General features: G+C 44.9%; 1 protein-coding gene across 1 annotated transcript in view; it reads right to left on the reverse strand.

Annotated features, from left to right (window-relative positions):
- Positions 1-24,230, reverse strand: part of LOC139757662 (uncharacterized) — a 34,812-nt gene extending 10,582 nt beyond the window's left edge. The window contains exons 1-3 of the mRNA XM_071678397.1: positions 24,004-24,230; positions 22,274-22,360; positions 10,417-10,524 (exon numbers count right to left, since the gene is read on the reverse strand). Coding sequence (XP_071534498.1) covers positions 10,417-10,524 — 108 coding nt within the window. The 5' untranslated portion in view covers positions 22,274-22,360; positions 24,004-24,230. The remainder of the gene's footprint in view (positions 1-10,416; positions 10,525-22,273; positions 22,361-24,003) is intronic.
- Between the last annotated feature and the right edge of the window lie 942 nt (positions 24,231-25,172).

Genomic DNA, 25,172 nt, shown 5'->3' on the forward strand with positions numbered 1-25,172 from the left:
GTGTGTTGTGAGTGAGTGCTGCATCCTTCGTGAGGTCTGAGGGGATTGTAAGGTGTGGTTGCTGCATCCTTCGTGAGGGAACAACAACTAACCATTACTGCATGATTTAGACTTTCCACAACAGCAGTATGTCCTCACATCTTACAGGGGAAACTGATTAAAGTTAATCATTAAAGAAATACACCTGCATCATGACTTAACAGGAGGTCAGCACTTGCATCATGACCCAGCAGAAGGTCAGCACCTGCGTCATGACCTAACAGGAGGTCAGCACTTGCATCATGACCCAGCAGAAGGTCAGCACCTGCGTCATGACTTAACAGGAGGTCAGCACTTGCATCATGACCCAGCAGAAGGTCAGCACCTGGATCATGACCTAACAGGAGGTCAGCACTTGCATCATGACCCAGCAGAAGGTCAGCACCTGCGTCATGACTTAACAGGAGGGTCAGCACTTGCATCATGACCCAGCAGAAGGTCAGCACCTGCGTCATGACTTAACAGGAGGTCAGCACTTGCATCATGACCCAGCAGAAGGTCAGCACCTGGATCATGACCTAACAGGAGGTCAGCACTTGCATCATGACCCAGCAGAAGGTCAGCACCTGCGTCATGACCTAACAGGAGGTCAGCGCCTGCGTCATGACCCAGCAGAAGGTCAGCACCTGCGTCATGACCTAACAGGAGGTCAGCGCCTGCGTCATGACCAAGCAGGAGGTCGGGGAGAACATGAACTGTGATACAATTGCTGCAGATTAATATCTAATGCTCCATAATCTCCCCTGTTGGTCAGACACCCTGGAATTCAAGACAGTAATCACCCAAGACCCGCCATAATTTCCGCAGAAAACATGACTGTAATTATTGCGCCAGGTACAGCGTGTGATCATGGAAGACGTCCTTCTCCCAGAGATGAGCCATACAGACCACACTAGGCGGCGGCGGGGAGAGAAACTGTGATACATTTATAAAACTGTTGTAAACATTTGTGGCTTAACCTGCCTCCTGGGCTGCTGCTGCGTGTGTGTGTGTGTGTGTGTGTGTGTGTGTGTGTGTAGGTGGGGGGCGGGGGTTAAGATGTTTCTGTGTACCATCGTTTCAGGACTGGAGTGTTGCATGAGTGTGTCTGATCATGAACGCCGAGGACGTGAACAGTTGTGTGGGTTATTGTAGTTGTGAGGACATACATGGCAAGGGAAGGTAACAGTGCAACTGAGCTGATGAGCCATGAAGAGGTCGTCTGCTGGAGGACAGAATCATTACCCAGATCGTCCTGTCCTTATCATTACCTAGATCGTCCTGTCCTTATCAATCACTGAGACAAGATAGTAAAGATAAGGAGCCCACCACCTGTCCAGCTGGTAACAACAGTTGGCTGGAAAAAGCCAAGATCGATCACCAGTTGGTCTGTGTGAGGTACTGCCTGGGCCGTTCTGTGAAGTATTACCCTTACAGTATTGCTGTAGCGGGAGAATCTTGGGTAGGAATCAGGAATCTTGGGTAGGAATCAGGAATCTTGGGTAGGAATCAGGAATCTTGGGTAGGAATCAGGAATCCTTGGTAGGAGTCAAGAATCTGGACTGAGAAAGAAGAGATGATTCTTGTGATGACGAATGATCACATTATCTTCAGGATGATAGTCACTGTTGTAGTGATAAGTACTACATGCACTGCTGGTCTAGCCTTGCTGTGTGTGGGTAGCAGTGGTCGTGTGGTTAGCCTCTGCTGATCGTTTATTCCAGTGTTGTACGACACCTGGAGAACCTCCTGTCTGGGTTCGTAGCACACATCATCTTCCTTTTCATTTCGTAATTATATTTCTGGTTGATGACCGTATGTCTAGCGTGGAGATATTGCTTTGTGTTATGCTGTAGAAAGATTCAATATGTTTTGAACATGATGTCAATCTCTGTGATGTCTCTCAATTGTCCAATATCGATTTATTTCCGAGTGACTAAATTGATTTCCTTGTTCTATGTATTCATCCGAGTGTTTACCTTGATTCTCTCCTCAAGTTTGTTGACCAGAGTTAACCAGTGCAGTCTACCCGAGGCCTCTGACGGCCGAGCATGTGTGAGTCGTGTTCTTCGTGTCTCACTTCATGTGTCCGGCTACGTAACCAAGTCACATTTTCTTTATCACATGAAAGTAGTCATTCCACGGCGGATTTTCAGCCATTATCACAGGAGATCACAGCCATCGTACGTATCTGTATTCCTTCCTACATTAAGATATCGCAAAGACTTTCCTGTACGTAATTTCCTTACGTTTTCCTATCTGAAAACTGTACTGTATTGTACCTTCATATAGAGAAAACGTTTGATGATTACCTACGTATGAAGGAACACAAGAGGCGTATACTGACGAAAACATAGTACAGTTGTGAGTGGGGCAACGTCGCCAGGTTGTAAGTGGGGCAACGTCGTCGGGTTGTGAGTGGGGCTCCACACGTCGCCAGGTTGTGTGTGGGGCTCCACACGTCGCCAGGTTGTGTGTGGGGCTCCACACGTCGCCAGGTTGTGTGTGGGGACTCCACTCGTCGCCAGGTTGTGTGTGGGACTCCACACGTCGCCAGGTTGTGTGTGGGGCTCCACACGTCGCCAGGTTGTGTGTGGGACTCCACACGTCCCCAGGTTGTGTGTGGGACTCCACTCGTCGCCAGGTTGTGTGTGGGACCACTCGTCGCCAGGTTGTGTGTGGGACTCCACACGTCGCCAGGTTGTGTGTGGGACTCCACTCGTCGCCAGGTTGTGTGTGGGGCTCCACACGTCGCCAGGTTGTGTGTGGGGCTCCACACGTCGCCAGGTTGTGTGTGGAGCTCCACACGTCGCCAGGTTGTGTGTGGGGCTCCACACGTCGCCATACATGATAATGATAACGCAGTGTTCAGTGTGTCATAGTTACAGATGATATGTGTCAGGAAGGTTCACCTCTGAGTCTCTACCACTGAGGGAAGGCTGCAGCTCTGGACGGGTCTGAGAGAATGTCATTTTCAGAGCGTTTCCCGGTGTTGGTTGGGTTGGCATACTATACCCCGCGTCGTACGCCTCGCTCTACTTCGGCGTCTGCGTCGTCTGTTGTAGGAAAAGTGAAAGTGTGACGAGCCCATCAGTGCCTCCTGCCACCTTGGAACAGGGCGAGGTCAGGTCGTGTCAGTAGGGTGTCACCTGCTACTTCCATCCACCCAGAAAAAAAAGAATGAGAACATGACGTTTTCCTCAGTGGTAGGACTGGCAGGATGATGAAAGTCTGGTCTGGTCTCTTTCTTATCCTATGTAAGTAACCAGGAGGCTCCGAGGCAAGACATAACGCAAGTCATGAGGCGAACGATGGTCCGTCTATGGCGTCTTCCTGCTCCCGGACGCGATCACATCGTCCTGCATAACTCGCTATGGAGTGGGAGCCAAAGGGAGTATTCTCTTACGCAAGAGACCTTCACCCATGATCCTGATTTCTCCTTCCTAAATCCAGGGCAGCCTCATGTTTCAGGGCCTCCCAGCTCCCCTTTGTGGACGTTTCGTCACCGCCTCTGGACTCATGATGCGACCTTGGTGTCTGGAATGCTGCCAATTCTGCGTCGAGCCCGTAACGGCAGCAGCAGGTTGGACTTCTCCAGAGGATGACAGGAGGGTTTACAAGGCTGGTCGCTCCGGTACACCTTGGCCAGGGTATCCGGGGCTTCCTACCTCGACTGGGGCTTCCCATTATTTTTTAAGGTGGTTCAAATTTCATTAAGATCTTCCCATCGTCTTTAAGATGGTCCTGGGGAGTGCTGACTCCTAAGATACGCCAAACAATGTCTTTCTGCCACAACTAAGATATCTAAAGAGGCGATCTAGGACGTTGAAGGAGTTGAGAACATATCATGGCGACTTCTGAGACCTTATCAAGATCTCAGAAGGATCAGAAAACTGTCACTGACGTACTAAACCCTTCAGGTCACTCCGAAATTCCTTGACGCCTTTCCAGCCTTTCCATGACATTCAGTTATTCATATTTCTTTGAATATACGCTTAGACGTCGAGGAGCGTTCCATGACCTCCGCCTACGACATAAAACCAATCAGTCAAGCCCTCCTCTGGTAAGCCGATGAGTCATTTCAACACAATTTGAATGTGACGACAACTTTCCAGAACATTGATAGTTTTCAGGACGATCTCATTCTTCATGAATGAAGGATCGTCTCCAAAGATGGTAAATGTATTCCAGGAGGAAGGATGTCCAGACTATCCTTTGGTCTTTAAGATGTTCAGGATTTTCAGAAAAGATTACTTAGATCTTGATCAGCACTACGTTCATTCAGTGAACCTCAAGGTTGTCAAGGACACCTGAGCTCCTCCAGTATCAACTCATACATCTTGACACATTATCTCTCTAAGTAATCCAGCGAAAGATGGAAGAACTGAAACTTTCTGGATTGCCAAAATCTTTCCAGGACGCCTTAAGCTATTCACTGGACTCCTCAACTTCACATTCGTAAGGATTACATATCCAGCCATGGATTCTTGTAGCGGTACTCAGTGCTGGAGATCAAGAAGCTCTGCCTGACCGAGGCGTGTGGCGGGAAACATGCCAAGTGATGCGACATCTCTCACATGGAGGACAACATTGTGTGTATACCTGGCTGCAGAAGGACTATACCCACAACCTTCTGGATCTTAAATAAGAAAGTTGTTTATACAACTTGTCTCTGTTGCTCACAAACAGTGTGAACATATAGTTTCTGTTGTTCACGAACTGTCTGAACTTGTCTCTGTTGTTCTCCAACAGCATGAACAGGTTGCACAATGATCAGTGAACCCAGTAGGACTCATTCATCAGTTCTCACACAGACACTGTGCAAGTGTCCAGCTGACTCTCATGTCTGTGGAGGAAATGTCTACAGGGTTTGTGGTGACTTAGATGGCCAGAGCATGGTGACCAGTAGCCAGAGTATAATGACGAGTAGCCAGAGTATAGTGACCAGTGGCCAGAGTTTAATGAGTAGCCAGAGTATAGTGACAAACGTAAAATGTTTATGTATAGTGACTGTTACATGACCTGTATACAGTGACCGTAAGCAGCAAATATTGACTACATCATGCACAGTATGTACAGATTACGTACTATCAAATTACTCTGAAATATCAAGTATTTAGTAATTATTTTCTGCCATTTGTGTAGTGATCATTACATCCACTCTGTGGCTACTGTATAATGTCCAGTGTGTGTGGGGATTACTCACAACGAGTATATGATTCTCTGTCTCGTGTTGACATTATAACTGGAACACAGTAAGTGAATCATGCTCTCTGTATAGTGACATATATCACACAGAGTATGATAATATAATACCCAGTATAGCACTGATGACAAGCGTTCTGGGGAGAGTAAGTGTACGATATCTAGTTTAGTGAGAGACTGATATCCAGTTTACAGCTTTCGTATGATATATGGTATTGTCTCTGTGTCATCAAGTTCATTGCCAGCGATGCCACTGTGTGTGTGTCAACACTACCCACTGTGCCTTACTGAGTGCCAGCACTATGAGCTGTCCCACGGAGTGTGCCAACGTTAAAAGTACGGCCACAGTAGATGCCAACACCACCAGCAGTTGCCCAGCCTGCCAACACCACCAGCAGTGCCAACCCACAAGAAATGCCACAGTCAGTGTTGGCATTACCAACAGTGGCAACACTACCATCGGTGTAGTATCGAGTGCCATCAGTGCCACCAGCACTACCAACAGTGCCACAGTGAGACCGTCCTCGTACAGTGTGATCGTTAATGATGCCTTGCCCTGAGGTTGGCCTGGCTAACTAAGGCCATGAAAAAGAAAATACTAAGAAAGAACCTTGAGAGGTGAGGGCGAGCGGCGTCGCTGCACGCCATCCTACGTATTAGGGAGCCAGTAAAGGTCTCCTGGTTATCTTACGCTCCTGGTGAAGCAGACATGAAAATACGAACATGAATTAAATATGAAGATGTATTCACGTACACGTATTCAGGTACTGAAACTTCAGACAATAAGCCTAACAAATGTGAGTTCAGATACAGTATTCATGAATACAGATATAAAAACGTGCATAGATATGTCTCTCTCTCTCTCTCTCTCTCTCTCTCTCTCTCTCTCTCTCTCTCTCTCTGTATATATATATATATATATATATATATATATATATATATATATATATATATATATATAACAAATATCTTTAAAACGTCTGAGAACGAACGGGTACACAAGTGTCTTTAACCAAAGACACTTGAGAGGGTCAGGCTGAGCCAGAGGGTAAGATTGTGCCAAATATTCGAAGGCAAACAATGATCAACACGTGACACATCTTGACACGGTCATGAACAATGATCAACACGTGATACATCTTGACACGGTCATGAACAATGATCAACACGTGATACATCTTGACACAGTCATGAACAATGATTAACACGTGACACATCTTGACACAGTCATGAACAATGATCAACACGTGACACATCTTGACACAGTCATGAACCATTACTGATATATGGAGGAAGTAAAGATCCATATGAGGTCACTGTGATAACAACTGACAGTAGAAGATAAGGAAGCAGCCAACACTACTGGGTACAAAGAGCTTCAGACATAACTGAACAGGATTTTAGATATCCTTAGATGTATACACAGTCTGCTGACATTACATCAGGATTTCAAATGTTGTGAAGAAACTATTACAAACGTGAGGGCATGAAAGTCTCTTCATCTCATGAGACAATGGTATGACCCGTGGGTATGATGATATGACCTTTATGACCTGCCCCTCAAGGGTTAGGTCAAAGGTCATGTCATTATAGTCAAGGATGGCACGGTCGTGTTCAGGGGTCGTGTCTTCGATCTTAAGTGGTTAGGATGATACGGTGGTGTAGGGCGGGTGAAGATGGTCGTGAAGAGGTCGTCTCTCACAGCTGGTGTCTGTGGGTTGTTTGCGTGGGAGGCATCGTGTCTGTCCGTCTGTTTGTCTGTCTGTCTGTCTCTCTGTCTTCTCCGTATTCTCTGTTTTACTTCATCTCTCTCTTTCTTCTCTCTGTGTCTGTTTTTCCTCCTTTCTCCTTGTAAAGTTCTCAATAACTATCTTTTTCTTTCAATGCTCTCTCTCTCTCTCTCTCTCTCTCTCTCTCTCTCTCTCTCTCTCTCTCCACTTTTCTCTCTTCACTTTTCTCATACTGTGTAAAGGAGAACAACGCTACAGTAAGACGACCCGAGCAGCAGGAAGACCATAAGCTGAGCAACACAAAGATGAAGAATAGAAGATACGACGTAGAATAGGCGAACATGGATAGATCAATAAAACAGAAGACGTGAGCGTACCCAATACCGTAATAGTCACAGTGTCCTTGGCACGCTCCTCACACTCTGGGAATTGGACTTTATTGCCTTTTTTGTCTACGAGAGAAGCGCTATATTTTCCCAGGTCTTGCGCAGCGTTGGCAGTACTGAGTGGGTGGTAGTTGCAACACTGGCTGGAGGGCGGGCCCACTCGCCTCTCATGGTGGGGGAAAATGACCCATGTGATGATACTACTGAAAGGCGAGATTAAATCGACTGTAAAGATGAAACTTGTCTCGTTCAGCTGATAGATACAGTTTGTGTGTGTGTGTGTGTGTGTGTGTGTGTGTGTGTGTGTGTGTGTGTGTGTGTGTGTGTGTGTGTAACAACAATCAGCATGATATTTCATTCATGCAAATTCTATATTTACCTAATCATGCAATGATTTCCAGACGTGCGGGCTGGAGCCTTCATCTTCTGTATCAACATCCCCACCCGACACCACAACACACATGACCATGTGCTCGTCTGCTTCATGACACACACACACACACACACACACACACACACACACACACACACTGACTCTTTCCTGGTCCATTTTTGATGGTTTCTGTTGGAGCCACAGGAGCCTCGCACCACGCCATGATCCCTGGAGGAGGGAATAGATCGAGTTGACCTCACGTCTGACCTCCGCCTTCCCTTGGCATTATAAGATGACGGCTGTGTAGCAATGTCACCCCGGATCTTCCCCCGTCAATGTGTCAGGCCACAGTCATCCCTGCCCTACCCTCACTCACTCTGCTGCTCACATTCTGCTCCTTCAACAATCTCTCGTCCACACATCACGATTTCGACAACACGATTAACGACGACTTCTTTACCTGCGATAGCGACACAGCGGCCATGAATAACCTGACGAACATGTAAGGAAGGAGATCTGATAGTAGCATGGCGGGTAGTGCCCTCATGTGTTGAGATATACAACACTACAGCCCAGCTCACTCCCGTATATTTATCTATGCACTTTTTCTTTTCATCACCAGCCACCAACCTATTTTTTCAGCACAAAATTCATCAAACTGCTTACCAATTTCACTCACATTTGGTACCCAATACTCCCAGGTTATACCTCCAGCTGCCACATCATCCACTTTTGTATTCAAATCTCCCATCACTGATACTTGAAACTTTGTATCAAAATTGCTGATGCACTCACTCTCCTCCCAAAACACCCTCCTCTCTTTCTCACTCCTCTCCATGTCAGTGGAATAAGCAATGACAATCACCCACCTGTCATAATCTATATGTATTCTCACCCATATAAGTCTGGAATCACTTCCATATCGCTCTAACACACTCCCACAACTCCTCCTTTAAGGGAAGTCCCACCTTCTCCTTCACTCTTGCAATCACACTCAAAGCATATACGTGTATATATATATATATATATATATATATATATATATATATATATATATATATATATATATATATATATATACTTATTCTTACGCAATCATTTCTTGCGGAATTTGTACTTCTTTAAATTCATATATTCGACATTTTCCCGACCCTCCAACCTACCCTGCCTGGCACATGAACAAACCATCCTTAACCCCATTTTCGTAGGTTTTCTCTGGTGGCTCCACCACACGATCATCAACTTCCAGTTTACGAGATGCTTCAGATATTTCAGATGCGCATCCAAGGTTTGCCTCAATACATATAGTTTGTTCTAGTCATAAACACCTTTCATAAGCTATTTATGTACCCAGGAGGAGACACACAGGATTCCCTTGCCCCCATTGTTCACTCGCCATAAAGCTCACAAGATGAGAACTCTTCCACAAAATACGAAAAGATAGAAAGAGTGATTATGGCCGTGTGACGGTGCCTGGCCTCGCCATGCATCATGAGTAACTGTGTGACGCCATACATCATCCAAACTAGATACCTGTCACATACTTTCTCTCGGTGGCTAGAAACCTTTGCTACACTGAGGACAACATAGAAACCTGTCCTTCTTAGATACCAGAGTGGGGAGGCGACGGTCAGGGAGGTGACGGTCATTCATCAGTCTGGTTCCATGTCAGAGACGTTGCTCTCGTCCCTCTGGACTGTAGTAGTGTTGACGGGGAGGAGGTGTCAGAGTTACTGTGACCCCTGATGACCAGTGTTGTTGTCTGTGGGGCTCGTGTGTCAGGAGTGCTCGGTGCAGGAGGACACTTAGCCTGATCCTGAGGAAGGATGGGAAGACTTCCTGATCCTGGGAGACGGAGGTTGGTGTTGACATCCTGTGTAGCGGCAGAGCTTGGCATGTCTCCATAGATTCTTGTGAGCAAGAGTTAAGACGAACGTGTTCCCTGAGAGGAGCCATAACCTCCTCGCCACACACAACATGTCTTCACCTCGCTCCATCAAGAATGAGTCCGTGTGGGTCGTCAGTCTGTGTTTCGTCCTCCTCGCCCTCCCTCTGGGTCTTTTAGATTTCATTTTGCCACGAGAGGAATATGTGTTACACATGAGAAGCCAAGAAGTTAACTTTTATGGCCTCTTGTAACAGTGATAACCTCACGTTTATGACTCATTCATGGATGGAGATGAGAAATTTTACGTTCGGTTTAGAAAAAAAAAAAAAAGAGCCATCACTGCAGGAACCTTCAAACAACTTTTTTCCTGCCATAACAGGAGAACGAGGACGAGAATCCTGGGTTAAGTAAAGTCTTGAGAAGCTCCGCACCTGAGCCTCACGACGCACACCACCACGACCAGGGATCACTGGGGGTCTGCACAGTACAGGAAGACAACACCAGTGTGATGTGATGCACGACTCTCCTGCCCTGAGACACTGGTCTCACCTGCCCAGGAGGATGGTCACCAGGGCTTACACTGGGAGACACGCAGTATTGCCATAATACCATGTTATCTTCACAACATAAACACATTATCTTTTCTTGGAGTGTGTAACGCTGTCCTTGTAGAATGTAACGATAAACAGATAGATAGACAGATAGACTGATAGATATGTGAACTGATAACTATATACATATATGTCTATTCAGTAATAAAAGTTTACTGTGTCAATAATATTTATGTACCTACTTGATACCACCAACTACACTTACCAATGTTTTCGTCAGTCTGGACATGGATGTTGGGGGTGGGTGGATTCGCAAGCGTCTGTGGCCGCAGATCCAGGCCTGATCTGCCAAGGTGTTGAAACACTGCCACATCTGTAAAGAAAACCAGGACGTCATAATCGATAGTGAGCAGCCATTTCTCGTTTTCCGTTCCATGCCACCTGGAGTAGAGGAACTCTGGTTTTCAGTGATTAGGAATTGAGTCTCGGTTGGAGTGACAAAAAATGTATAAGAATTAATGGTACATCTTATCTAATGGAGGGTTAGAGTCTCGCCTCTGGTGAGGTGAACCAAGATGATAGTGCTGGAGTGATTTAGGGAAGGTCAACCGACTTTAAGTAACGGTGACACGGTTTAGAGAGAGGAAATAAACACTTAAGGTATGGGGAAGGTGTCGCAGGCGTGGGAGAGAAGGTAGCTTAACGTGGGAGCCAGAGAGAGGCTCTGCACCTGGGAGCCACGAGGAACATAAGAGTTTGAATGATAAATGTCCCGGGGTCGTGGGAGGAGGAGGAGGAGGAGGGGCGGCGGTGAGGGCTGGTTCTGGACCGTCTAGTGTTCGCACTACCTGCTGAGGGGAAGTGTCTTTCTTCCCCGTCAGGATGGCCACACCATCCTCGTTAGGATGGTCACACCATCCACGTCAGCATGGCCACAATATCGCATGTAAACCGTATTGTCAAAACATAAACTGCGGTTTGCAGTATAAATTGTAGTCAGCAGTAAAGTGTTGCATAGTAAACAGTGATGTTCAGGTCTGGCCTTGAGGGCGCTCACAACCCTGGGCACACATGTACACCCACTACCCTCGCTTACAACCCTGGGTACACATGTACACCCACTGCCCTCGCTTACAGCCCTGGGTACACATGTACACCCACTGCCCTCGCTCACACGTACATAAACACAGCCAGACATGCACACAGACACAGATATGTATGCACATAGACTGGCCAGACACACAAAACTTGGTTATAGTATAAGAGATGGGCTCTACGAGTGTAGAACTCCTTCCACGTATAACACACCTAAGTCAATACAAGTAAGTAAGTATATGCACTCGCCGAAGGCTGTGTGTGCGTGTGTGTGTGTGTGTGGAGAATAAGGCTGCGTCTTCTTATGTGTCACTTGTTCATCACTTACAGTAAAACGTTAGAGAAAATAAAGTCACTGTCATTGAGAGTCTGGCACTTTCTTAAATACTGTCACTGTCATTCACTTTCCTTCACACTCTTACAACAGGAGACTCGTTATAATCTTTGTCCAACATGGTTGCTATGTTACACTATCATGGTTGTGACGTTATCCTCCCACAATCACGGGTTATGTTGGCTTATTCACTTACATTGTTGTTACGTGTTGTGGGTAAAGTGGGAGCATTTCTCATGTTGCCAGTGACTTTACCTTAATCTTAAAGCGTGTAATTTGGAAATCCAAAGGCAACTAAGATGGAGAAAGTCTGAAAGGTAAGGTAAGATAAGACAGACTGGAGAATATAAATATATGGAAGGAAGAGTTGTTAGAAAATGGAGGAAAGTTGGATTACAGTGAAGATGAGGTGAGTAAGGTAGGCATAGGTTGAGGAAGGTGTAGGTTGAGGCAGGTGTAGGTTGAGGCAGGTGTAGGTTGAGGCAGGTGTAGGTTGAGGCAGGTGTTAGGTTGAGGCAGGTGTTAGGTTGAGGCAGGTGTAGGTGGATAAAGGATCAGGATGCTGATATTTCTATTAACAAAGAAAGTAAAATCTTATATAAACAAGGGATGAGATGGCATACATTAAGCCATACAGGGGAAGACAGTGGTAGTGACGACACATGGAGATAATGTGCAGGAGGAACATAATGATAATTGGTAATGTCGGGAAGACAAAAGAAACGAATGAAAGTGTTGGGTATTCCATGCAAACCACGATGCACGTGATCCATTATACTGTCATTATACTCCTGAACACCAGAGCGGCAGGAAGAGTTTCCTCTTTACCTATGGTAAGTGTAGGTAGCCATGAATGGATGAGAAGAAATTTACATACATTAGAAAACATCAGGAGAGAATCACATACATAATTACACTCACCTTCCTCAATGTAAGGTGACGTTGACACAAACACTTGCCAACTTGACTCTACTCCACAAGTTAGAACAACACTTAAGAATGAATTTTGTCGGAATCTTTTTTTTTTTCTTATATCGATAAAGGAAATCTCTTCTTTATTCATTTATTCATATATTTTACATTTACTTTTCACGAGCGTTGCTGACTGGGGTCAATGTCGGTATACGATGCTCGGCAGGTCAGAGGTCAGCACGAGCGACAACACCAGCGTTAAGACACTTGCCAACATAGCAACATAAACACTTCGAAAACAAAAGAAAAAACTGCATGATTTTGCTTTCAAGTAATATTTGCGAGTCTCCTTCCTCTCCTGCATGGCACGGTCAAAATTCAGGACTGTGCAGATGTTTGTAGACCTGACTCTCAGAGGAAGTAAGGTTATATGAAGAGGGAAAGACTGAGGAAGGCAAGTGCACAGCTCGGGTGTCGCAGGCAGGAGGGGACCATCACAATAGCCATTTTCTTAAAGCCGCCGTAACGTGTGCCCGATGTGTCAGGTCGCGAGAAGTCTCGTATTTGATATTATGAGAGGTCACGTATGATGGCATGATAGGTCACGTATGATGGCATGAGAGGTCACGTATGATGGCATGAGAGGTCACGTACTTGACATCATGAGAAGTGACGTGTTTATGCTATGAGTTTCGTGAGTTAACAATCCCCCTCAGTAGTTGCTTGCGACAGCTCCCTGGTCTTATCATTCTAAACCTCTTTCCAAATGTACGAACACTCAGACGACATGATACCCAGAGACCAACTTTCTAAACAAACAACTTAACACAGAGTGGCGTGACCGTAACCAAAGACCTCGCCAGCCTGGCTATGAAAATCAGCACCAGGTCGCCAGCCTACGTTCCCTGCGGGCAGACCATAACACTGGCTTCATTGCCTCCTTCATTACGGTAACTGGCGGAGGGTAGGCTCCAGGCACACAACACTCAGTGTTCCAAGTGTGGTTGACACGCAAAGATCCAGTGCGGGAAATATTTCTTTTCTCGGCTGTGGTTGGCAGGACCTCATTAGCAGGTGGCTGCAGAGGCCAGCTGTTGGTGGTGGAAATCTGGCATATCATGCTGGGGTACGGCCAAGCAGGCCAGCTGTCTCTCGTCCATCAATTTGTTATTCTTTTTCACACAGCCAATGGTTCATCTCACCTGCTATGGTCATGACTTGTGTGTATATCATCTTATTTACGAATCATAACAATTGGGTAACAGTCGACGTGTTAAGTTACTGATCATGACTACCATGCCATGTCGTTGTTGACTCTCTAACAACTCTTACCATTTTTTGAGAGACAATCTGGTTAGTCTGTGTCTCTATGAAACGTTCTAGAGATGTAGCGTAACGCTCCCCACATGTGTTAACAGCATCCGCTGTTCCTAGATGTTCATCCAACCAATTAAACTGACCTAACGTTACTTGACCTCTCTGATCGGACGAGAAGTGACCATCAGTGTCATCTTCATCATCATCATCATCACCATCATCATTATCATCATCATCATCATCACCATCATCATTATCATCATCATCATCATCGTTATCATCACCATCATCATCACCATCATCATCACCATCATCATTATCATCATCGTTATCATCACCATCATCATCACCATCATCATCACCATCATCATTATCATCATCGTTATCATCATCATCATCATCACCATCATCATCACCATCATCATTATCATCATCGTTATCATCATCATCATCAGCAACACCTTCGGGCCCTAGACGTCACCTTGACCACAGAGAATACTTTCCTCAAGATCACCTCATTCCCACCCCAGCATAACCTCACCACCCCAGAATAACCTCCCCACCCAAGCCTAACCTCCCCATTCCAGGCTACAACCTCCAACCCAGCATAACTTCCCTACCCCAAGCTACAACCTCCACCCAAGCATGACCTCCCCACCCCAGATTACAGCCTCCACCCCAGCATAACCTGCACACCTCAGGCCCTCCCCTTCATCCCATTAGATGACGAAGGAGGTCAAGGCAGCCTTGGTGGCAGCCCTGACCTGAGTGGTCACAAGGGGTCACAGAAACAGGCCTGTGTGTGTGTGTGTGTGTGTGTGTGTGTGTGGTCACATAAAATCCTCCCAGTCAGGGCAGCAAACCCAACATAAAACAAAACATCGCATCAAAAACCAAGGATGTTACCGGTCGTCGTCACAGCACCTCACTCTAGTGTTACCTGAGTTACAGTCTTGTTGCTACCGTATAGCGCGAGGCGCCTGGCCTCTGCAGCTTGAGGCTTACGCTACACTCAGCATGGTAGTGTACGTGGGCTGCACTCAGCATGATGGTGTACGTGGGCTGCACTCAGCATGGTGGTGTACGTGGGCTGCACTCAGCATGGTGGTGTGCGTGGGCTGCACTCAGCATGGTGGTGTGCGTGGGCTACACTCAGCATGGTGGTGTGTGTGGGCGCGAGGTGCGCCAGCGAGATTGTACTCATCTTCGTCCACTGATTATGACTCAGCATGGCCAACGGTGGCTTTTTACTCTCTACGTACTCACATGCAGGCAGAGTCCGGTAACACCCATCATATCACGGTGGCAACTTGCTGTCTTTCACACTGGGGAGAAATGTTATATACTGAAGCTATGAAATGTTTGTTACCATCTGTGACACGTGCACGGCACCTGTTACCATCTGTGACACGTGCACGGCATGTTACCATATGTGACACGTGGGCGTTTGCCCCACTGTGCTGTCCCAGGATCACATCTGATCACCACTCCTCGTGTTGCTGGTATTTTGTCCTAGAAAATACCTGAGTTTTACAAACACAAATACAAAACAAAAAAGTAATTTCCTATGTTCGTACACAGACAGACACACAGACAAACAGATGAACAAACAATAAAGAAACAGACAGAAAGACAAATATATTACCTAACACACACACACAGACACACACACAGACACACACACACACACACACAGACACACACACACACACCACGGATGTATATATCATAAATGTGCATCACTTCACTAATTACTTCTGAGTTTAATTATAGAGAGAAGTCCTGCTGTTAATAACCTTCCTGTTGACAGGCCATAAACCAGGTGTTAATGGTCGACTTCAGACATGTGTATGACCTCAACAGCCTCCTCTCTGTACATCATGACCAAAGTCATTACCACGTCTTGTGTCTGACGATCAGATCCATGTCTTAAGTGATGGTCTGTCCGTACAGCTGGTAGCGTTATATGTCTGACTGTTTATTAATGTAACGTTTATATGTTTACTGTGAGAGTAACATGCTTACTGGCTATAACTCTGTTTTCATTCATTTCCTGTGAGGTGTTTCGAAACTGTTTCTTAAGTTCTTATGAACAATTTGCATGTCATTGACTCCATGTTTGACCTGCCAGCCTGTCAGAAAGTCATGAGTCAGGTGTCAGTCTCACATGAGTCAGGTGTTAGTTTCACATGAGTCAGGTGTTAGTCTCACACGAGTCAGGTGCTATTCTTATACAAAAGAATATATCAGATTCCTTGACAGTCTGTGTCTCTGGCAGTTCACGGAACGGGGGTTCGATCTTCGGGCCAGGGAGGTCTGGTGGGCTGGCATTCGTTCGCATGAATATAGTGAGCGAGTCCGGCGGTACACGTCATGGCATTTTGTCTTCGGTATGTACGTTCTCCTTATCTTCACTGATACAGTTGTCTTATCATGATGCATATTTAGGACAAAGGTGAGCAGGTGTCAGGTAAGTGGGTGGTCGAGGGAGAAGGAGGGAGGTACTTTGTATTCTTCTCTTACTGGTGAAGTTAGAAGAAGGTGGAGGGGCGGGGGCTGGGCATGGAAGGGGGAGAGGTTAGGGGAATGGCGATGGGGTAGGGGGGGGGGTCCAGATGAGCTGTACATTTTCAGTCGTCTCTCGAGCGTGAAGGTAACGTTGGTATTGTACGGCGGCGGTGAAGTTTGCGTTCCCTGGAGGTATATGAATGTTATGTCATGACTGAGAAGTGATGAAGGAGGACCAGGTAGAGGAATGGGCCATCCCCAAGGAACACATTAGTTGGTGGAGCTGCTGAAGGTCAACACTTGAGCTCTCACTGCCGGATCTAGATCCCCGTCGGTAAACATGAACGGCCTTCTGAGTAGGTACGTCTGGCCTTTAGATATGCGGTCCTTTGGGTCCGCAGGTGAATTTCATATTCCAGGCGGTAGAACCTGAGCTGGGTTACTTATGAAGCCATCGTGGAGAATAACATTCCTCATGGTATGTGAGATTAAACTAGACTCAGTTAAGGTACGATTGAATGTAACATCTCTGAAAGTTCCTGTGAAAGACGACTAATCACAATACATGAAGCCAAGCTGATGTTAGGTGATGAAGAAGCGTGTCTTCTTAATATCAGTCTCTGTGGAGAATTCATTACCCTCTAGTCGTAGTTGTTGCCGAGGAAATACTCGTACTTTTTGAAGAAACATGTAACGCAAACAACAATGGTGACGGATAAGATACATTCATTCATTCTTGTAAGAAAATATGTCAGTTTAGCAGTTGGGATCTTTAGAGGGAAATGCCCTGCCATAATGTTATGTTACTTGAGTAATATATTACTTCATAACTGTAGTTCTTGGAGAAATGATTATTTCCAACACTCGTGTTTAATGGAGGAATGTTTCCAACTTTCGTGACTCGTAAAGAAATATGTTTTTCTAGCTATAATGGTAGTCTCAAATTTTTGTGGTTGTGCAGTTGTGGAAAACATAATGCAGGGCTTCTCGCCAGTGCACAGCTGCTGGAAATACGTTACAGAGCTTCCTACCAGCGTGTGAGAGGGAAAAAAACACTGCAGGGATTCTCACCAATGTACAGCTGTTAGAAACACACTGAAGGGCTTCTCACCAGTGGGCAGATATGGGGAAAAAATACCGCAGGGCTTGTTACCATTGTACAGCTGCTACACACACACCACATGGCTTCTTACTGTTGTAAATGTGTGCTTGAAACACACTACAGGACGTCTTATCAGTGTACAAATGAACGAAAATATACTATATGGCTTCTCACCAGTGTACAGGTGTGGCAAAAACTGTGCATGGAAACACTACCGAACCCTGCACCATTACATACTTGTGTGTGTGGGAAACAATCTATAGAACTTCTCACCGGTGTACAATTGCAGAAAATACCCCAAAGTGCTTCTCGCCAGTGTATGGATGTGTGGAAGTACCTCTGAAGAGCTTCTCACCAGTGTTCAGATGTGTGGAAAAAACACTAAGGCTTCTCACCACTGCGCAGATATAAGGGAAACAACTTCAGGGCTTCTCACTAGTGTGCATGTGTGGTGAAAAGCATTGCACAGCTCCTCAACATTGTACAGCAGCCGAAAACAAGATATAAGGTTTCTCACTCGTGTATAGGTGTGTAGAAAGCACATTATGGGGCTTTTCACTAGTGCAAGTATTTGGAAAAACAGCATCTTTCACTAGTGATTTTCTGTGTGGAAAAAACACTGTATGGTGTCTCACCAGTGCGCAGGTGTTTGGGAAAAATGCTGCTGGGTTTTCACTAGTGTACAGCTGCTGGAAACGCACTGTAGGGCTTCTCACCAGGGTGCAGGTGAGAGGGAAAAATACTGCAGGCATTCTCAACAGTGTACAGCTGTTAAAAAGGCTTCTCGCCAGTGTGCAGGTACGTGAAAAAAACAGTGCTTCTTACCAGTGTACAGCTATTGCAATAGCATTACGCGGTTTACTACCAGTGTACAAATATGTAGAAAACACTACAGTACGTCTTACCAGCGAACATATGTATGGGAAACATACTACAGGAATTCTCACTAATATATAGGTGTGGGGAACACATGGTGCATGGTTTCGTGCCAGTGTACAGCTATAGCAAATACTATAGGGGTATGACCCGTTGCATAAATGCAAAGGAAATACATTCCAAAGCTTCTCACTAGTGAGAAGGTGTATGGAAAGTGTACACCAAGGTCTCTCACCAGTGTACAGGTGTAGGCTTCTTACCAAAGTACGCATGTGTGGGAAACACACTACAGGGTTTCCCACCAGTGCAGAGGTGTGGGAAACACGCCACATTTTTTTTTCATGAGCACACAGCTGAAGAAAACACTATCGGGATTGTCACCAGTGTACAGGTGTAAGGAGAGCACTATAGGGTTTTCACTAGTGCAAATATGATGGAACAGCACAGAACCTATCACTAGTGTGCAGGTGTGTGGTTAGCACATTGCAGTACTTTTCACCTGTGTATTGGTTAGTGAGAATGACATTACAGGGCTCCTCATAAGTGCACAGTTGTTGCAAACACACTAGAGCACTTCCTACCTGTGTATAGGAGAAGAAACCAGCACAGAGCTTCACACAGTATACAGGTGTAAGAAACATGGTAAAATATCTCACCATGGTAGAGAGGTCGTCAACGTGACAAAGGTTAGAGGGAAAGATGTTACAAATCTTCTCACCAATTTGCAGGTGTTTAGGAAGTTTACTACAAGGCCTCTCACCAGTGTGTAGGTGTGTGGAAAAACACTGTAGAGGGTCACCAGTGACCAGGTGTGTAGAAAAACCACCGCAAGTCTTATCAACAGTGTGCAGATGTGTGGAAAAAATATTGCAGGGCTTCTCACCGGTATGAGTCTTTATAGAAAACATATAAACAAACACAGTAGAGCTTTTCACCAGCATACTGCAATTGAAATAACACTACAGGGTTTCTCACCAGTGTACAGGTGCGTAGAAAACACACTAAATGGCTTTTCACCTGTATGTAGGAGCGTAGAAACAACAATGCATGGCTTCTCACTATTGATTTTTTTGTATGAATAAACTACAAAGCTTCTCACCAGTATGCAGCTGTATATAGAAAATATTGTAGTGCTTCTTATTAGTGTACAACTGTTGGAAACACACAAATGGGCTTCTCACCAGTGTGCAGGTGCCAGGGTTAAACAACTCAGTGCTTTTTACCAGTGTATAGCTGCTGCACAGACACTACAGATCCTTCTGCCAGTGTGCAGGTGTGCGGGAAACACACTCCAGTGCGTCTTACCAGTGGACAGGTAAACGGGAAGCATAGTATAAAGCCTCTCACTGGTGTAAAGATGTGGGAAACACAGTGCATTGTTTCTCACCAGCGTAAAGCCGTGGAAATAACTGCAGAAATCCCTAGCTTTGCACAGGTGTGTGGAAACACTTTGCAGGGATTCTAATTTGCGTGCAGGTATATGGGGAACAGTAATGCACAGGTGTAGTAAACACCTTTACTGCAGGGCTTCTCACCAGTGTACATGTATGGAAACACACCACATGGCTTCTCACCAGTACAGTATGAGAGAAACAGTAAGCAGGCTATCACTAGTGTGCAAGTGTGAGGGAAGCAAATTACAGGGCTTTTCACCAGTGTACATATTTATGGGAAAGATACCACATGGTTTCTCACCAGTGTACAGTTGTTGCCAACACACTGCATTGCTTCTTATCAGTATACAGTTGAGGGAAACAGTAGAGAGCTTCACACCAGTATACAGGCGAGGGGAAGGCACTACAGAGTCTCTCACCAAAGACCATATCGGTATGAAATAACACCCGAATGCTTCTCATCAGTACAAAGGTGTTTGAATCAAACTATAGGTTTTCTTACCAGCATACGGTCGTGAGAGGAAGGCTACTGTGTTTCTCATCAGTGCGCAGGTGTAAGGGAAGCATATTGTAGGGCTTTTCACCAGTGTTTAACTATGGGAAATATTTTGGGGTATCTCACCAGTGTACAGCTTTGAGAAATCCAAGTGTGTGGGAAACACTCTGCTGAGCTTCTCACTTGTGTACATGAGTAGAGAACGCACTACAGAGCTTCTCACCAGTGTGTAGGTGTGTGGAAAAACACTGCAGAGCTTCTCATTAGTGGTTTTTGTGTGAAAAAAATAGTGTAAGGCTTCTCACCAGTGTGCAGTTGCCATGGAAAAAATAATGCAGGGCTTCTCACTAGTGTGCACCTGCACACTGGTGAGAAGCCCTACAGTGATTCTCACCAATGCTCAGGTGGGTAGAGAAAACACTAAGTCTTCCCACCAGTTTTCAGAGATGAGAAAAAACTGTAGGGCTTCTCACCAGTGTGCAAACGTGGTGAAAAGAATTGCAGGGCTTCTCTCCATTGTACAGCAGCTAAAGAAAAGATACAAGGTTTCTCACTTGTGTATAGGTGCGTAGAAAACACACTATAGGGCTTCTCACCCGTGTGTAGGTATGTGGAAAACAATGAAGTGTTTCTCTCTCGTGATTTTTGTGTGGAAAAAGCACTGTAGGGCGTGTCACCAGAATGCAGACGTTTGGAGAAAATACTGCAGGGCTTTCACTAGTGTATAACAACTGCAAACACAGCAGGCCTTCTTACCAGGGTGAAGGAGAGAGTGAAAAACACCAGGGATTTTCAACAGTGTACAGCGTCAGAAACACGCTAAAGGGATTCTCACCAGCGTGCAGATACACAGAGAAATCCCCTGCGGTTTCTTGCCAGTGTACAACTATTACAAAGACACTGCATGGTCTTCTACCAGACTACAAATATGTAGAAAACACACTACAGTATGTCTCATCAGTGCACAGATGTTTGGGAAATATGCTACAGGGCTTCTCACTAGTATACATGGTGTGGAACACAGTGCATGGCTTTTCACCAGTGTACAGCCATAGGAAACACTATAGAGATCTGAACCGTTGTACTGGTGAGGAAAATATATTCAAGAGCTTCTCAATAGAGTGACGGTGTTTGGGAAGTATTCATCAAGGCCTCTCACCAGTGCATAGATGTGGGGAAAGCACTAAAAGGACTCTCACCAATATACACAGGTTTGGTAAACACACAAGGTTTTTCACCGGTGCAGAGGTGTGGGAAACACACTCCCACCTCTGCACCGGTGAAAAACCTTGTGTGTTTACCAAACCTGTGCATATTGGTGAGAGTCCTTTTAGTGCTTTCCCCACATCTATGCACTGGTGAGAGCCTTGATGAATACTTCCCAAACACCTTCACTCTATTGAGAAGCTCTTGAATATATTTTCCTCACCAGTACAACGGTTCAGATCTCTATAGTGTTTCCTATGGATATACACTGGTGAAAAGCCATGCACTGTGTTCCGCACCGTGGATACTAGTGAGAAGGGCTTCTCACAAGTGCACAGTTGTTGTTGTTGCAAACACATCAGAGCAATTCTTATGTGTACAGGAGTGGGAAACAGCGCAGAGCTTCACACAGCATACAGGTGTAAGGAACACGGTACAGAGTCTCACCACGGTACAGTTATGGTTATCACTATAGAGGTCTTCACCGTTGCAAAAGTTTGAGGGAAAGATATTGCAAATCTTCTCACCAGTCTACAAGTATTTAGGGAACATACTATTGAAAAAAAACTACAGATGTAGGATACATAACACAGGGCCTCTCACCAGCACAGAGATGGGTAAAACATGATAGGGCTTTTCAAAGTATATAGTTGTGGAGATAACTCATTAGGGTTTCTCATCAATATACAGATGAGAGACACAGTATAGGGCCTCTCAATAGTGTATAGCCGTGTGGAAAACAACCTACAGGGCTTTCCTACTAGTCTAGAGTGAAGAACACACACTGCAGTGCTTCTTGCCAGTGTAAAGCCGTGAAAAAAGGATTACAGGCTTTACACCAGTGCACATTTGTACCGTAAAAACATACCAGAGATTACTTACTAATGCAGAAGCGTGGATGATACACTACAGGGTTTCTCGCCAGTGCAGAAGTGTGTAAAACACAGAAGATTCCTCACCAGAGTATGGCTGTGGAAAAAAGAACAATTTAGGGCTTTTCATCGGTGAACATGTGCAGAGAACATGCTACAGGGCTTCTCACGTGTGCATAGGTGTGTGGGAAAACAGACTACAGGATTTCTCACCGATGTATGGGTAGTGGAAAATACAATACAGGGTTTTTCATAAATACACAAATACAGAAAATTATATGTAGGGCTTCTCACCAGTGTTCAGCTGTGTGAAAAGTGCACTACGGAGATTTTCACCAATGCGCAGATGAAGAAAATTGCTATAGGGCTTTTCACCAGTATATATGTATGGAAAACACGCAAGAGGGCTTTTCACTAGTGTAAAGGTGTTTTGGAGGTACACTACATTACTTTTCACCAGTATATTGGTTTGGAATACACACTAAAGGGCTTTTCACTAGAGTGGAAGAATGAGAAATACATTGTAGGGCTTCTCTCCAGTGTACAGGTGCAGGTGTGCATATGTGGAAACGCATTACTGGGTTTATCATCGATGTAAAGATGTGGAAAGCACATTACAAGACTTCTCGCCAGTGCAAAGGTGTGGGAAACACAATACATGGTTCTCACCAGTTGTGGTAAATACACCACACGGGTTCTCAGCAGTTGCAGGTTTGGGAAACATATTGCAAACGTTTTTACCAATATACAGATGTATGACAAATGCATTATACAACCTCTTCTCAGGATACAAACGTTTAGAAATGGCGCTACAGGACCTCACAACACTATATTGTAAAAAGCATGTAACATACCACTGGGTCTAAGGTTGTGTATAACTGTTTGCGAAAAGTGCTTCAGAGTACATCATTTGTGAACTCCATGAGGTAAATGTACAAGGCCTGTCAGCAGGGTATAACCTTGTGGTAAACGTTACAAGGCCTCATCAGTGTATATTCGTGTGGGAAAGGCACCATTAGGCATCCTACCTATAAATAACCGTGTGGGAGACGCCCAAAAGGGCCTCTCACCCGTGTGTACTCGCCAAGTTGCTAATGCGCCGAGGCATCTTCTATACGTAGGCAGGTGTCCAGTGCTGAACCTATGATCTGCTTCTAACCATAATGCAGGAACGATATGGGCCTCTTACTACTATATATCTATACAAAGAATGCACAGCGAGACCTATCACTACTGTCTATCTTTCGAATGAATTACTATTGGTCCTCATGAAAAACGTATAGCTCTGTAGAGGAACCAGAACGCCTTTCGCCAGTGTACGGCCAAGTGGCAGTTGGAGCACAAGGTCTTTGGCAATACATAACCTTCTGATGCAGTTCAGAGACTTTCACTGAAATAAAGTTACGTTGGGCATAACAGAACCGCATAACAGTGGAAAGACATCATTCAATTTTGTGTATTCGTAGGAATGCACTGTAGTGCCTTTCGTGTTTGAATATCTGTATCAAAAAAGCCCTAATTAACTCCTGAGCACTATCGTCATGTGTTAGTAGCATTACACTACCCTTGGGTCCAACAGATCTGCTTGGGAAAGAATTAGTTCTTATTGCAATTTATTGAAAACAAAATTAGCTTAGACTAAAACTTTTATTTACCTTATTGAAATACAGAAAAAGAAAACATAAGTGTAAATGGTTAATGCGTAAAGACAAAAAAGAGAAATATATCAGAGGTTATTACCTTATTAACAGAACGTATGAACTATTCATTATAAGGACTTAATAGATGAGCCCTTCATTCTCCAGACTTCCGACATCCTGCTGGCAGACGGAGAACTTCCCTGCATAACCATGTTCTGTGGGCCATCTATCCCACATACTATCACTATCCTTGACTCCGTTGAAGCCAAAAACCACGAAAACCTTGAAGTAATAGGAGCACCGAGTGACACACCCACCCTCGACGGTGACTGAATGAGACCTGAAGGTAGAGGGACCAATGTGGTCGGATACACATGGAAACACTGTAGCACAAACGAACTTCGAGAAGCGTCGGGTCGGACAAACCCAAGGATAATATTTTCGGTTTAAGGATAATCTTACTTCTACATTGGTATATGAGGGAATTATCAAAATGAACTGATATTAGAGGAGGTTAGGTTAGATTAGGATAGGTTTAGCTGGAAAATTACCAGTGAAAAGCATTTTAAAACGAAAAACTGTTCTACGTTTGCCTCCTGGCGCTTCGTTTCATTTCTATGAATCATTTTCACAGATGTGAAGAAATTACCTCAGAATGTGTTGATACACTGAAGTTAATCAAATATAATTAAACAAACAAGACACCTAACACCTTCGTGAGCGAAATTCTTGCTTGAAGATGTTTCCCTAACGTTGCTCCGTGCAATGAAAACACACGAACGAGGGGCTGATTACTTTTCCCTGGTTCATTTTGAGCTAGTTCTGCCAAGCACCTGCGCACGAAACATGTCAAAATATAACTTACATCTCTAAAAAGTATATCACTTCTATGAATTTTTGTTCTTGATTATGTTTTCTTAAGTAAAAATAACTTACAACTGTAAAAAAAAAAAAATGATATTTGATATTATCTGGTTAAAGCGCACAAGGAAAAACATTTCCTGAAAGAAAATATATATGCTGCAAGGTCTTAACTGCTGATGAAATCATCATGATAAGAAGACAGTTTGGCTTGTAGATATTCATGATACAGATAACATAGTGTAAACTGCAGTATGGCGTGACGGGCTTCACTCTGGTGTGGTGGTGTTCGGTACTCTGATGAAAGCCTCACTCGTGGGGTCGAGACCTCTGGCGAATCTCAAATAATCATCAGGAAGGAAAGTTGATATTTTCTATATCGTTGTGTCAGCTAAAGTGAAGTATTTT

This window comes from Panulirus ornatus, chromosome 27, assembly GCF_036320965.1.
Source record: "Panulirus ornatus isolate Po-2019 chromosome 27, ASM3632096v1, whole genome shotgun sequence".
Taxonomy (NCBI): Eukaryota; Metazoa; Arthropoda; class Malacostraca; order Decapoda; family Palinuridae; genus Panulirus; species Panulirus ornatus.